Consider the following 15,802-nt stretch of genomic DNA (forward strand, 5'->3'; position numbering starts at 1 on the left):
TGTTTTGCTTAGAATTTCCCTTTTATTTCATTTATACAGCCATTAGTAATTGACTGAAATCTGCACCTACAGAATCAATAACCAAAATCGGAATTAGACCAGTTGGCGGCTGCTCCTCTCATATTCTCCATCATTTAAGTTAAAAGACAGAACAGAAAAATCCCCAAATATTTTTCCCCAATCCCACAAGGGTTTGCATGACTCCCACATCATGCGCAATGACAGAGCTATCTAGCAAGATGTTAAGCGACTCAACCACTTCCGATAGCTGGAATCAGATGGATGCTACTTTGGCACAGAAAGGTAAATATTTTAAAATGAAACCCCATTATTTTATACCTAGTTTTTCCTGACTAAACTGTGGATCCTCGGTATTTTCAAGGTTTTACTTCATGGCACACTTCAAAACCCCTTCAGAACCAGCACAGAAACGTACCACTGATCACTTGTCCAAACAGCTCCTCAGGAGTGTCCCCAAAGAACGGGACGCAGCCGACTAGAAACTCGTACAAGATAACTCCCATGGCCCACCAGTCCACGGGCTTCCCATAGCCCTGGCGCAGGATCACTTCTGGCGCAATGTATTCCGGAGTCCCACAGACCTCAAAAGAAACACACGAGAAAGCAATAAACCTACGAATTGCCAAATTCACATCAAAGCTTATTTTTGTTCTTTTTTTTTTTTTTTTTACTTTTCCCCCTCAGAGCTTTACAAGGAATGTTTTATCACTAACCCCTTTATGCTGTGAACTACTTCCACGGAGCAAGAGTCTATCTATGATGAACACATGACCCACACAGAACTGACACCACACACTACGCGATGTTCCTAGTGTGGACATGCCAGCTAAGTAGGTTCTTTGGTGCATGTATAGTAAAGCATATGGGAAAAACGCGTATTCCGTGAGTATAGATCTGTCTGCTTGATGGATGTCTACTGGCACAGCTACAGCTATCAGGAGCTGAGTTTTGACAAACCTCTCACACCTCGGTGCTAGCAGAATTTAGTTTCACAGATGCAGAATTAGCAGCACAGCATGATTACACGCTTCAGCATTTAAACTTGGGAGGTACAGCTGGCACAGCCAATGGCTAAGGAAATCACACTGGAAGTTCTAAGTTGCCTCAGGCTTAGCTTAGAAGCAGCAACAATAACAAAACAGTTGTAAAAAAGAATATAACACTGCGAAGTGCAAGACCATGATCTAGTGACCAAAGAGAGTTCCTGTGAGAAAAAACATCGTTACTCAGAAGCAAAGGAATAGCACAGGATGACGACGAGTTAACACTTGGCGCAGATGAAAAAAAATAATAAATTCAGCTAGGTATTTCCAGAAGAGAGAAGCATTTTTTAATCCCATTATACAAGGCACTGGTGAGCCTGCATCCAGAACGGTATAGTTCCTGTCAACGATGCACAGGAAATATCAACTCAAGCTGGAAGAGGTACATGGAAGAGCTATTCATTCATCAAAAGAAAATCTATCATGTTACCCAGAAGAACTTAGCTGGTTAAGCCTGGCAAAATGAAGGCTAAGGAGAAAAATGACCCTTCGTAAATACCACGGGGATAAAAATCAATGTTTAAGCCATCAGACAAAATTACAAGAAGACACATATAGGAACTTGCCATGAACTTTCTAAGCACCAGAAGGGGGAGACTGTGGAACAACCTTCTAGCAAAATCCATATTACATCCCTAAATCAACTTCTGTTCACACCCGCACTGCTGCCTGGGACAGACTTCCGATATCCTGAAGTAAGAGCTGAACTACATCACTCCAAACAAGTCGAAATAACGAACAACACCAATTTATGCACAAAGGTGAGAAAGGACTTGCATCTTTTCCTCCCATTCTACAATGCACAGCACAGTGTCGAGGCAGAGAGGGAATGCTACAAACTCTGATCCTATCCTGAGACAGAATCCTGCATCTGATCCCACATCAACAGACAAAATTTTTCAGCTTACCTGCTTGTCCAGGAATTCCCTGGTATCCTTCTCAATGTGTCCCTCATAAAGATTTGTTGTAAGACTCATTAATCCAATTTTAGACAGTCCAAAGTCTGTTAATTTAATGTGACCCATGGAAGTTATCAGGAGACTAGAAGAAAGAGAAGCAGCAAAATAATCCAACATTCAATTAATTTTTTCCCAAAAGCAATTTAAAAAAAAAAGAAGAGCCCAAGATAATGCTAAGCAAGTTCTCAGTGTTACGTCCCCATCAAACACCTGGAAGGAACCTCCTACGCAACTGAATATCACAGAGCAGCCAAGGCAACTAGAAATCAGGCTACCTTGTGCCATAATTTCATCAGTAGCAACAGCTTTGAGACAGTATCTGTTCTTCCCACCCCTTCTCAGTGTCTATCTGGTTTCACATCATAGCAAAAGACTCCACAAAATCTCCCACATGTCAGATGCCACTGAAGATCTCTACTGTCTCTAGACCCCATGTCCTCTTGCTTAGGGAGAAAGCCCCCGAAGAACTGGTTCTCTCCCTCCAGCTTCTGAAAAGCTGAAGACTTACTTATCAGGTTTTAAGTCACGGTGAACAATCCCATAATTGTGTAGATACTCCAATGCCAGAACAGTCTCAGCAAAATACATCCTCGCCATATCAACAGGTAGGGCACCAATGTTCTTGAGAAGGGTAGCACAGTCACCTCCTAGAAAAAAAGTTGCAAATATGGCACAGTGAAACGGCAAATACCAGTAAGAAAGAACAGCTACAGATCTATAATACTAGATTAGTGTAAGTTTCCTAAAGGTTGTCTCTCTCAGCCCTGTTAACCTGAATTCTGAAGCGCTCTCTGCACTCCATCTTGAGCTTCAAGTAACTATTAAAATCTTAGGAAAATTGAGATCCATGTATGTTGCTCAAGAACTGTACAGATGCTGTTTCCAAACCATAAGCAAGCCTCGAAGAAAGGGCAGTTCATGACGGTTTGGCCTCTCTATAAACATCTTTGTTTTCCACCTTTGAGACACACACTACTTCTGATATACAAGCTTCTTAAAATAGTAAGTAAAAACATCTACAACTACAAACCAGCTCTCCCTACGCATGGAGAGGCAGCCGTGCCTTTGGACACATTGGTAGTAATGAAAATAAGCCTGTGGTCTCCTGATTCAAGCTTCTTGAGGAACACTGGCCACACATTTCATTTGACCTTCATCTCTACTTGCAAATAGGAATTAATATTAAAAATTTTTATGTCAATACATCTGTTTTCATTCCAGTAATTTATCAGAAAGAACACTGATAGAATAACTATAAGCTTATTTCTCACAGACATTCATCCAAGCAAGCAAGCCAGCCATAAGAAATCAATCCTATCCACCAGTGGAAATATAGTGCTTACACTGTGATACAGTGTAGATACAGTGATAAAATAATATCAAATAATAGTCCAAAGAATAAGCAAAACAAATAAAAACCAGCATACAATAACACTGTATTTTTAAAAAGGCTGCTAAAGAACTAAGAGTGCGGTGCTTGGTGACGTTTCTTAACTGTCTTTTTCTAACTGTAATGCCAAGCAAACACGGTATGGATCTAGCCATGCCATCCCACAGGAGAGCGGGAGGATTTCTTTCCAGTGAAGACTGGAAAGTTCGTGCTGACTTCTGACCCCAGCAGTTTTCTCCATGTGGCTTTATGTTTCCTCAGCTCCGCTGCAATCATGTTGTATTAGTCACAGGGATTCACAAATGGAGTATCTCCTTACGCTAAACTGTGCTAGCGGTAAATGACTCATTTCTCCGGCTCAGCCCAAGCAGTCCATATATTCCTCCCTAAAAGGGCACCACGACCTCCCCTGCGACTGCAGGGCTGACTGAGCTCACTTTCCGTGAAGAAAGGAGTAGCACACGCATGAGAAGGTCTTCCTGTTTATTGTGTTCAGAGCAGTGCCCTGACCAGTCTTACGGAGAAAAGTAGACATAAGTCACTTGGAAATGTCATCCCTTACGAGGAGACACCCTGCACACACACTACACATCCATCCTACCCAAGGCCCCTTTGCAGGTGTAGATAATGACAACCATACCTTCCACATACTCCATAACCATGCACAGGTGGCGCTTGGTCTCAAAGGAGCAGAACATGCTGACCACAAAAGGGTTCTCAGCAAACGTCAAGATATCTCTTTCCACAAAAGCCTGCTGGATCTGGTTTCTCAAAATTAGGTTCTGTTTGTTGATCTTCTTCATGGCAAAACGCTGACGGGTGGTCTTGTGTCGCACCAAATACACCGCTCTAGAAAACCACATACCAAGAGGAAAAGTTCCATTTTCAGTTCAAACTGGTTTTGGGGATTTTTTTTTTTTTTTTTTTTTTTTTTTTAAAAACAGTGATGGTAACTATTTTGGATAGATCCTGACAGACTTATCTGTGACTCCATAAAATCCCACTTCAGTGTCAAGCTCCCCTAGAAAAAGAAGGAACCCCATGATGTTTCTTTCAAAATCTACTCTGCCTTCTTGAATTAAGCAGCATTTTCAATGACGCGACTAGCGAGATATTTCAGACACAAATGTCCCAAACTTCTTTAAGCATCATTGCAGAGGCATGTATTTTTCAACACTACAGTCACCATTTCACTTTAAAAATTGTCCAAAACATATGGAATCAGCACAATTTCTTTCCAAGCTCCATAAAATTAATTTGACGCAACACTGTCGCGAGGGATTTCCTTCAGTAAAGTATCTCTTACATTTCTATCATTTGCAGATCATTAGATTCCTGCACATTAATAATACAGTTTGCAAATAAAATTTTCATCCAGTTTGCCTGCCTTATTGAATCAGTACTTGTTTCCTTTTCTCTGGAGTATATTACATTTAACATGGTACTGTGTCTCACCAGCAGCTGGCTATAAAATACACCCAGTATGAAGATAGATATGAGTAACCGCAAAACTACCACCTCTCTCCCCTTTTTTCAAAGTTACATTTAAATCATGGGGCCTGTACAGAAACACAACCGAAAAATGTATAAAATCTTCTTGTCTAACAATGTGCCTCTTTGACCTGCTCCGTCACGTCTTCACTGACTAAAAAAATATGCTTACACTTTTTCCACATATAATTTTCAAAAAATGAGTTGCTGTTAACTAAGCAGCCACTTCAAACAAAACACTCAAGCACATGTTCAGGTTTTGCTGTTATGGCCCACTGAATATCACTGCTTTTCAGTTACAACCTAATGACTATCACTGGTAAGGATTTATGAATTGCAAAGAGTCAGGAACCGTCTTTAAAATTCTGGATAGGTTTGTATCAGCGGTTAAAATTTTAACTGACCATATTCATTCTGGATTCTTCAATGGATAATAAAATCTAATAGCAATTTCACTGTATTACTTCTCACAGTAGATTTGTCCCAATGTAATTTTAGCATTTCTTTTAGTATTTCAAGCGCTCGCGAACAGCCACGTGTTACATATATAATCTGAATACATGGAAGAATGGAAAAGCATAAACTACTACTCCCTCAATATTCTTGCCGTTTCAATGAATCACCAATAACGTTTGCAACTACAGGATTTTACCCTCACTCGCTCAGGCTTTAAACAAACACAAATCACAGGACTTAACCAGACAGCATGAAAGGAAATAGAGACTGCCTTGCTAAGCAGTAAGGAAATAGATGCAAAACAATTTTCTCAGACTCATGGAACTACATCTTTTTACTATTACTTAGGAAACCTTACAATAAACTAAGTGACGGTATTTTCCCTAGAGACAATATTTAGGGAAAATGTTTCTGTCATCTCAAGCTACAGTACTGAAGTGTCTATATTTCACCTACCTACCACAAAGAAACGGTGCAGAAATAGTTACCGGAAAACCAGCTTGAAGTCACAGCTAGGAAGGGCTTCAGAAAATTTGCATCAGAGGGATTAGGAATACCATATCCTGAAAGCTTTACTGTAGGGCGACTAATTTTCCTGAGCGGGAAGGAGTGTGCCAGTGCTTCAATGCAATGTAAGGACTTCACAGCAGGAACTACGTCCAGGTACGGGGCTTTTGTCTAAGAAACTCCAAGAAAGTGCAAGAAAATGGCATCTCCCAGAAGAATGCAGAGGACATGACAAGTGTGCAACCTCTGTAAGACTCAAGTAAGATTCATCTATGCTTTGGACCCAACAAAAAACAGTCGTTTGCCAAACTGTGCTACAGCCCTTCCCTGGGTTGGACAATAATAGTATTTTCTTCTAAAGCAAAGTCTGAAAAAGCCTTACCCATAAGCACCATTACTGATCAGTTTAATAGTTTCAAACTCTTCTTCGGATGGAGTTTTCTTTGACTGGACAGAGGCCCCACGGCTCTGGGGAAAGACAGCAAGAAAATGGAAATCAGGAGCATGAATTACTCCATTCTACACCTCACTTTTTTGTCCTTTTCTTCTTTAAGCAGCTTTCACCCAAACTCAATCCATTTATGAACCACTGGAGTCCTCAGCTTTAGGACAACGGTCTGTATCCCGAGGACCCTTGCAGATTCCCTCCCCAATTATTAGCACAATCAGTGGACTATAAGATTCAGGCCTTTCCCCAACATTAAATTTTTAAAATACCAATAAAGTAAACAACTAAGGATTTTAGAAACCTAGTGAGTTATATAGTTAAATTTTCCCAACAGTCCGTTACTAAAGCCAACTCTCTTCAATACCCACCACGTTTTACAAACACAGATATAAAGAATCTCTTCAAATTATTTTTGTTTACAAATCTAAAAAAAAAAAAAATCAAAACTTGATGATAATGCCTGTTTGCAACTTTTAAGCATTTCACCACCACAGTACAGAGATTTCCATGTTTTTATGAGCGTATACTCCAGTTTTAACATGCACTTTTAAATGTCAGCACTTTTTTTTTTTTGGTAATCAAAATTACTGTGCGTTATAATTAATTCTTCACTGTAGACTACTTCTTTCCAGAGAAAAAAAAGCACTAGACAGAGTGAGTGTATTACTGCTTTACCTCGACTGAATCATCTGTCTCAGGAGTGTCTGGGCTGTCATAGCTATTCAGCTGGGCCATTTCTGAAAAGAAAGAGGAAAGATTACTCCTAATGATCTCAATCAAACACTATTCTCTTTGTTTATACTAGACAAACAGGATCTTAAAGAGGTGCTTCTAGATGAGGAAGGACATCTTTCCCCCTCTGTAAAAAGCCACCCCAATTATACAGTGATAACCTTTAACATCTTTTAAGCTGTAGGCAGTATTTTATACAAAGATGAATATAATTAATTGTTCCAATTTCAGCCTGACTTATTCTAGGTGGTTTCTATAATAAGTAAAAGCAATAAATGCAAGTTTGGGGAAACCACTAGGCTAGTTAATATTAAAACCTATTCCATGCATATATGTCTGCGTATAGCCTGGTGGCACCTCTGTACTCCAGAAAAGAAAAAGCTTTACATTTCAAACAACCTCCCTCCATGAAATGTGCCTTGATTCTGCAAAATGCTGAGCAGCAGCAAACTGGGGAGAAAGTCAGTTAGTTTAGGCTACTCAGCTCTCTTAGGAGATGCTACAAACTTTGCCAAACCAAATCCTACATTAACTACCAGTCTCTGCGCAGACATCAGTGACATTTCTGGGTGCCCTCCTTACAGAAAGGAAATAATGCACCTTGACATCTCCACACATTTCTAAAGAAAATTTGACTTTAGTAAGGGGAATTAGTGATGGAAAGGTTCTCTCCCATGACAGGGATCAAAGGAAATTTCTCTTTAATGTCAGATTTCAACAAATGCTATTAAATTGCATTTAGCAATCTTTGGTAGAAATTTTCCCGAAGAGCTTTTCACTTGAAGTCAACCTGTCACTGTCATTCTGGTAAACACCATAGAAGTTAAACTAGTCCTATCCAGACGACTAATTTATGCTAAAATTATGCTCTCCTGAGAAAACAAAAAGTACGGTTCAATTGCTGAAATATTCTGCAGTAACCTCCGGTCTCTGTCACACTTTCTATTGTTGCTGAGCAAGTCGTGCATGCTCACAAAACTTGTCATAGGAGAAGAGATGCAGCTAGCAAAGTGCCAGGCAGAGATAGCAACTCTCAAATTCCAAAGTAAGGATGTTCTGGGCCTCTGTACGATTACAGCATCGTCAATTTACCATATGCAATTCTGGGACCTAGCAGAAAAGCCGCCACTGTCTTCTAAAGCATTACTCTCTTTTGGTTTTGCTGCTATGCAAGATGTAAAAACACAATCTCATCTCCACCTAAAAATTCATGCTAGTCCTCGTTTCTCATGGAAAAATCACAACAAACACGCTTTTCCCAGAGAAGACAACAAAGTGGAATGACAGGATACTTTCCAACCAGGCCACAGCAAGCAGGCAGGTCAGAAAAGTAACGGGTAAATTTACTTTCACTGTCCAACAGCACAAAGAAAACAGTTAAATCATAAAGCCATTTTCTAACATTGTTTCAGCTATAATACAGGGAGACATTATTAACATCATAAGTAAAGAACTGTCACTGTTGATGTGCGATCCTTACCCCAGCAACGCTCCTTTGAGACATGGGGCTGGAAAGGACAGTCTAGAATTTGACAGCAAACAAGAAAATAAGGAAAAATGGCCTTGAAATTAAACCAATAAAATAAAAGCCTCCTTCAGCTATGTAGTGACCAGGAGATCTGGTTATCCTTTCAAGCAGTTTGGAGAGTACAAAACAAGAGTTCTCACCCTCCAGGGGATCCCTGGTGAGTCCCAACTGGCTGATAATATAACGAGGAATGTCGCATTTAATTCCTTGCCCTTCCTTGGCATGGCCTTCTGCAGCTTCTAGCAAATGGTAGAACTCTTCAGGATCGAACTCCTACAGCAAGGTGGTGAGAGAGACAGAGAGAGGTACATGATTCAGCTCAACAGTTACAAAGGGTTTCTCCCCCGTGTAGGAGATTCTTCAGAAACATCTGAAGTTAATTCTGGGCTCAGCAGTGACGTGAAACATTTGCAGTTACAACAAGCAAGACAACGCGTACCGCCCTGCTCTGCAAAAATGACAGACATTTACAGCCTGCCGGACGTCCGCTGGCTTAGATCTGCAAATCAAAACCGGACAAGGACTGCAGGGACTTTTTATGAACCAAACACAGGCTATCGGATAGTAAGGTCATGATAACGTAAGCACCAATGCAGACACACCTCCCGACTCCGTCACACTGAGATGGGCCAGGGAAAGGTCTGTGAGGAGGACTGAGGTGCCTTCTCCTGCCACCTCCGTCTGACAGGTGAGTTAAGCCAATATAAGCCTCTCCGGCTTTCAAATGTCACTTCTGATCAAACCATACGCCCAATCTGCTTCTGTAACTGTCCCGACCTTAGCAATTGCTAATTAAATTATTAATAAAACAGCAATTGCTATTTTGCAGAGAAGATTTCACTTTCTATATAAGAAATACTGCTGCAGTATTTCTTGTACTATACAGTACAGGATCATCTTATCAACTCAGTCGTGGTGTACGTGGTCTCTAAGGCAAGGTAAGGTTATACGGTGTGATCTCTTTTACTAGACTAACAGATGCAGTTGGAAATAAAAGACAAGCTTCTGGCAGCTGGAGCACCCTGCTTAGAAGCAAGTTCACTAGTTACCTTTAACTGTCCCCTACAAACCTCATCCTTTGCCTGCAACAAGCAGCCTTGCCAAGGCTCTTCAAAAACTTTTTCTAGTGAAATGTGAGGATAAAACGGGAAGAGTGACAGCGTACAGCTGTGAGGGCATCGGAAAAGAAGCGCCAGGAATGTGCTCAGCAGCGTAAGGGAAAAGAGAGCACAGAACTGCAAACAAGAAAAACAAATGTGATGACGTAAATACATTTGAACGCTTAGAGAAACAGAGAAAAGACGCACTTTTTCTTGATTGCTTTAAGCAATGCTGCTTAGACACGTGCTGTCACCAAAGACAGCAACAATGTAAGAAAGCAAATTCCTTCCTAACTCTGCTGGAAAAGGATTCATCAGCTGCCTCGGAATTGTCAGAGAGCAGGAGCCAGACCAGCGAGGACCACAGGAGAGAGATGGTCAACGTACTGCACTACTGGAGGAGTGGAGTGGCGTGAGGGAAGAACTCTTCAAGATACAACTGTAGGTCTTTTATTGGTGAGTGAAGGACAAAAGAAAAAAGGTCTGGTGACAAAAAATTCCAACATACAAAAAACTAAGAAATTAAACACATTCCAACTCTGTCTTCTTTTTAGTAGATTTATTTAATCATCTGAAAACAGTTTTACTTAAATGGAGAAGAATGACCCCTACTAAGCAGAAGCAAATGCTATGGAAAAATAATCTGGAAAAAAAATAAATTACATCCCAAAAGATGGTTTCAGTGATGCAAAACCCACATCATTATTATTTTCTTGAAGCCTGAGAGACTCAGTCCATAAATAAACCTTTCACAGTCCAACAGGTTATACAAAGACTGAAGCCAAATAACTGAAGTTTAAAACACTTCACCCAGTTAAAACAATCACAACCACCACAACCACTGCCTATATGGTCAGTTATTTCATTTACAAGGAAGAAATAAGAATGAGCTGTGTTACTAAAATTAACATTAATATTAAATCTTAGAATATTTGTTTATAAATTCACAAACAATGAAGCCAGACGTTAAATTACCAAAAAAATATTTTTTTTAAAAAAAGAAATTTAGTTCTCAAGCTGTTTAAATGGTAGACTATCCATTGCTATATTTCGTGTTCTTTTAAAGGATAAAAGGGACATTAATACCTTAGTCTTCATGTCAGCATAATAAAATCTATATATGGAAAAAATTGCAAGAAAGGCAATCAAGGTTAAACAAGCAGGACAGACTAATATACAGATACAAATACTATTTTTATACTTTGAAGTCTAGCCACTTCATTGTCAAGGTTGTCACTACATGCTTTGGAGTTCATTACTCAAATCCCAATGAGTTTACGGCCTCCACCTGCTCCCAACTCACTTTGCAGAACATCAGGTGCAGAAGATCATGGAGGAACCTGGAGACCTATTGATTTGCAGCTAAAAACTGGCTTGAGTTTGGATCTGCTTGCAGGTATGGAGATGGGTTCATAAAACTTACTGAGGTTTCATGCCTTCCGAGATGATGTGTTACTAGTAAAGCGTACGCAAGAATAAATGACAACGGCGAACACCGCATATACAAACACAATAAGCTTAAATTTAGTTGTCTTCTTCATTGCCTTCACTTCCAAAGGATATTTTGAATAAGGGCTAAAAGATAACTGGAGTCACAAAACTGCTCTAAATCACAAAAGTAGTTCTGAAAGCCAAAGAATTCCCAGTCTGAATGGAATTGTGTCCAGGATTTTCACTGTAATCTAGTGGAGACTTCTTCAACAAGTCTAGGCATCTGTATTTCCAGCTGTGTAGCCTACTTCATCATCACTAACAACCGTCTTCCTTGCGCTATTGGGTTCACAGCAAAGTGATCCATGTGACAGTCATGGAGGAGGAATAAGGGAACCCTCAAAAGTCTATTGGTATTTTCACCAGTACCTCAGCAGATGTTTTCAAAAGCTGACATCATTAGAAACATTGAACTACTCTTGTCTACTTTGACAAAGAAAGCTCTGAAAAAACTCATTTACCGGCTAGTGACTCCAGTGGTAAAAGTCAGCCCTGTGCACACTGCCCAGAACGTGCTTCAGTTGTTAACGGCACATATATATCCAGCCACAGATTCCTAATTTAGCCAACTTCTTTAATGTCCCAATCAGATGTACCTTCTTTGTCATTTTTATGTGCAGAAAGAACCACTACATTGTGAGCTTCGACCTCTCATGTAACACAAGCCAAGGAATTTCATCCTGCTATTTCCTAAGTTTCTACTGCAGGTTTGTGACACCTTCTCCAGCCCTCAAACAATTTTTTGTGACTCTTCCCTACGCTTTCACCAATTTTTCCAACACCCTTTTAAAATAGTGCCACGGAACTGACACTGAACCCCTATAACCAATAATCACCACAACACTGTGCACACCAGAGCCCTGAACATCTCGTTCCATATATATTCAAGAACTATATTAGCCGTCTTGCTGTGGAATCACAGTGAGAATGCATGTTCAGGCTGCATAAGTATTTTTGGAGTCGCACGACTTCAGGACACAGCAGCCTATTTCATTGGGATGGCCTATACACTTTTCACCATATCCTAGAGTTAAATAAAAGAATATTGTCTTACTAGCCAGAGCAAGTTGTTGAAAAAAAAGCAATGAGACTTGCTTTTCCATATAATTCCAGTGACATTGAAAAGGATTTGAACCACACGCTTCCAAATCTGCTTGGATCTCTCACTTGCCTATCCCTCTTTGTTCACAGCTGGAAAACCTGACATGATGTTTCTCTGCAATTGCTGGGTCTACAGTAAGAGTTTGAGTCCAAGAACCCAAACATCATCTATATCATGGACAAGAACTTCTTCCTTAGTGACAGCTCTTTCTTAGCACGGTTCTCTGGGCACCGTATGCACACCATACACGTACACACTCTTCACTGTACCTACTCAAAACACGAGGAAAATCAGGTGGCATCAAGTAGCATGAAATGATGTCAACAGCTACATCTGCCCCCTCAGCCATAAACTTTATACTAAAATATAATTAAGCTGCTGTTGCAGCTGACACTTCATTGGAAAGATAGTTCTATATTAATGCAAAAGACATTTAGTACTTCTTTTTGTAAAATATTGATTTATTTTTCATCAATGCTTTTATGAGAATTTAAAGCTTTCTCTTGAAGGCTTTGTGCTCCTTATCTCCCCAAACACACACCAGACTCTTTAGATCATACACGTATTCTCCCAAGGACCAAACCTACCAGGCACTCAAGCAGCCGAGCTGGACGTGCAATGATAATCATCAGCTTCTTCACAAGTTGGGTAACGAAGGCAACCTCGGAGCTCTCGGATCGCTCGTGGGCCTGCGGAGAGCAGAACATCACATTATGGTCCTAGCGGTGAACTCTTCATTTTTATGTCAGATGCTGAACGCGGAGCAATCACCAGCTCAGCAACTGTAATTCAGCAGCAAAGGCATGACTGAGTCAGAGCAGGCAACGATCTCCGCTCATCCAAAGATGCTAAGTTACATACAGCTTTTCCATTACAGCTGACTCCTTTTATCACGCAAGAGATATTTCAAAGGCTCTATTTGCATCATACCACCTATCAATTGTATTAGATCTGATGTGCTTTTATTTTATTTTTTAAAATGAAACTAGGAATACTGGTTTTTATCAATTTTACCTTCCACATGATACTGACGTCTAGATGATTACTAACAGCCACACATATTTCTAGGCTTTACTTTCATTTAGAATTTGAACCACTACTGTTCATCATCAAGAAAAACCTGACCTTTAATTTCTCTTTATTTATTTTTATAAATCCCAGTGAACAACTACAGCATTGTATTGTATTCTATGTAAGACCAAGCACATGAGCAAAGCAAAGAGCATATAGAAACCTAATTCAGAGAACTACTTCTTCTTTACCAGATTTCAGTATAAATTCAAGGCTTAGTTTCAAGGGGGGGGGGGGTGACAGGGTGTCCTTTTTATAACAATACATATACTTAAGCAAATGTAAAAAAAAAAACAAAAACAAAACAACCACGAAAGATAGATTTGGACAACCACCCCCCAAATTACTCTCCTTTTGCTCAAGCACACAATGGTCAGTCCTGAAGCGCAATTGAAACAGTATTTCATTACAGGGTGATAAAAAGATTATTCCAATGAGTAAAAACTCTGACACAAAGTACAGCTATTTTTTCCCCATGGTCTAAAAATTAGGCTTTAGCAGAATGACAAAATATAAACTCCAGAAATTAAACAATGAGCCAGTTGCTTATAGGAATGATATTTTATCACCAACGATGCAAGCAGCAAGAAACTAAAGGTTCATTTAGCATTGTTCATTAGCGCCGTCTAAGAAAAAGACATATATGGGTGAGAAGTCAAATCACACTGGTGATCACCTAAAAGAACAATAAAAACACAGGGAAGCAGAAATTCAGAGCTAGAAACACACAAGCAGCATTTTAAATAATATAGCCCTGATACTTTGTTACCAAACAAAAAAATCAAGAGTTCGTTATTTCTCATTTTGACACAGGTCAGAATAAGAAGTGTTATTTGTTTACTTTGGCACTGATAAGCCAGGGCTAGAATCTTAACCTTGAAGAAAACAATGTAATCTAAAAAGAACATCAGAGATGCTTGCTGGCTATAGAGCCTTATAAAGAAGATTATTTTGAAAGCACTGAAATAAGTTGCTATTTTTTTTTTCTAACTAAAAAGGTATTTTCTAATTATAAAATAGAAAATAATGAAAATGATAATGATTAGTATTCACCATGTGTCCCCTAATGCATTATGCAAACTTATGAGTTAAAATATGAATTCTAGAAAGAAATTAATGCTTTCATATTTGAAAAGCCATTCCAGATCACCAGGGGTTAGCTGTGTTGAAATGAATAAATAAAACATCAACAACTTTATATTATTTGAAATATGAGCCACGCAATTGGAAAGTCCTTCCCCCCCCGGTAAGTTATATTACACAAAAAATAATAATTCATCTTTTTGCATCCATTTGTATTGTTGAAGCAAACTTATTCTTTCAAATCAAGTCCTTTTGCTTTCTCCTTTTCTCATCTACAACAATTTAGGCAAAATAATTTAAAAATGTAACTAATTTAATCAGGTGTCTGTTTTGAAAATGAAAAGCTAGACCATGACTGCCAAATGATGGAGAAAAGCAAAAGGGAAGGAAAAAAAATAAAAATATTAGAACAATCAAACACAACTTGTAACAGCCACTCAGCCATCATCTCTGCACGGCGCTGCTCTTCCAAGATCCGCACTAAAACTGCCTCTTCTTGTTTCCTTCTGGCACAGGACAGCCCGGACATCCCTACAGACGGCTTGTTTACAATCTGTCCCAAGGACAGCATCTGGAAACCAGAGGGTTATATAGCCAAGCACTGCCTGCCGCTTCCATGTGCCTTGGTACAAGGCTTGCCATCTCATTAGCAGTTCCCAATGACGACACGCTTGTCTGCAGGTTACTGGTGGCATTTCAGGGTTTCCCCCCCTCCCCAGCCTCCCGAGGGGAGGAGAGAGAAGCTATAGGGGTTGTGGGTAGAGGCTGATGCCATTCCGACACACATTGCCAGTGACACGTGTACAGGAGGTAGCAATGGGTAATTTACAAACCGATTCCCTTATCTGAAAGACCCATCCGTCACTAACTGTAGCTACTGGGGCATGAAATTAAAATCACTGTCCTCCCCTGGGGTTCGGCGGGACCAATAACTGGGATATGCAAGTCACGACGCTGTAATTGAGCTAATATACTGATGGAAACCAAAACAATAGACCTGCAATGCCAAGAACCAATAAATTTACACTCAGGCTTGTACTAAGAAAGCAAACCCAATCGGAATATCCATTTGCCAATGTGCAGCATCAGTCACTGCGGTATAATACGAACACCCTCCCCTTTTTCTTTTGTTCCATGCACAGGAACACCTGTAATCCTTCACCTTCCTCACCAATTGGCTGCACCTATGCAGAAGCCATTAAACTTCTCTTGGCAAGTTTCACCCCATCAATTCAACCAAGTAATAACCGACTAAAACCTTTTTTTACCCAGGAACCTGGGCTCCCATCCCGTCCTCTAATCCCACCTCACAGTAACAGATAAAGAACTGAATGTCATATGTTCTTTTTCATAAGTGCTTTATCTTATTTTTCGATTTTT

General features: G+C 39.9%; 1 protein-coding gene across 9 annotated transcripts in view; it reads right to left on the minus strand.

Annotated features, from left to right (window-relative positions):
- The window catches only part of MAST2 (microtubule associated serine/threonine kinase 2), a 226,814-nt gene that overhangs the window by 20,624 nt on the left and 190,388 nt on the right, over positions 1-15,802 (minus strand). For all 9 annotated transcript variants that reach the window (XM_063345048.1, XM_063345051.1, XM_063345047.1 and 6 more), the window contains 8 exons: positions 12,856-12,957; positions 8,716-8,848; positions 6,991-7,052; positions 6,250-6,335; positions 4,054-4,262; positions 2,532-2,670; positions 1,973-2,105; positions 437-602 (listed from right to left, as the gene is read on the minus strand). In XM_063345048.1, the coding sequence (XP_063201118.1) occupies positions 437-602; positions 1,973-2,105; positions 2,532-2,670; positions 4,054-4,262; positions 6,250-6,335; positions 6,991-7,052; positions 8,716-8,848; positions 12,856-12,957 (1,030 nt within the window). The remainder of the gene's footprint in view (positions 1-436; positions 603-1,972; positions 2,106-2,531; positions 2,671-4,053; positions 4,263-6,249; positions 6,336-6,990; positions 7,053-8,715; positions 8,849-12,855; positions 12,958-15,802) is intronic.

Source organism: Chroicocephalus ridibundus, chromosome 8, assembly GCF_963924245.1.
Source record: "Chroicocephalus ridibundus chromosome 8, bChrRid1.1, whole genome shotgun sequence".
In the NCBI taxonomy this organism is placed as follows: domain Eukaryota; kingdom Metazoa; phylum Chordata; class Aves; order Charadriiformes; family Laridae; genus Chroicocephalus; species Chroicocephalus ridibundus.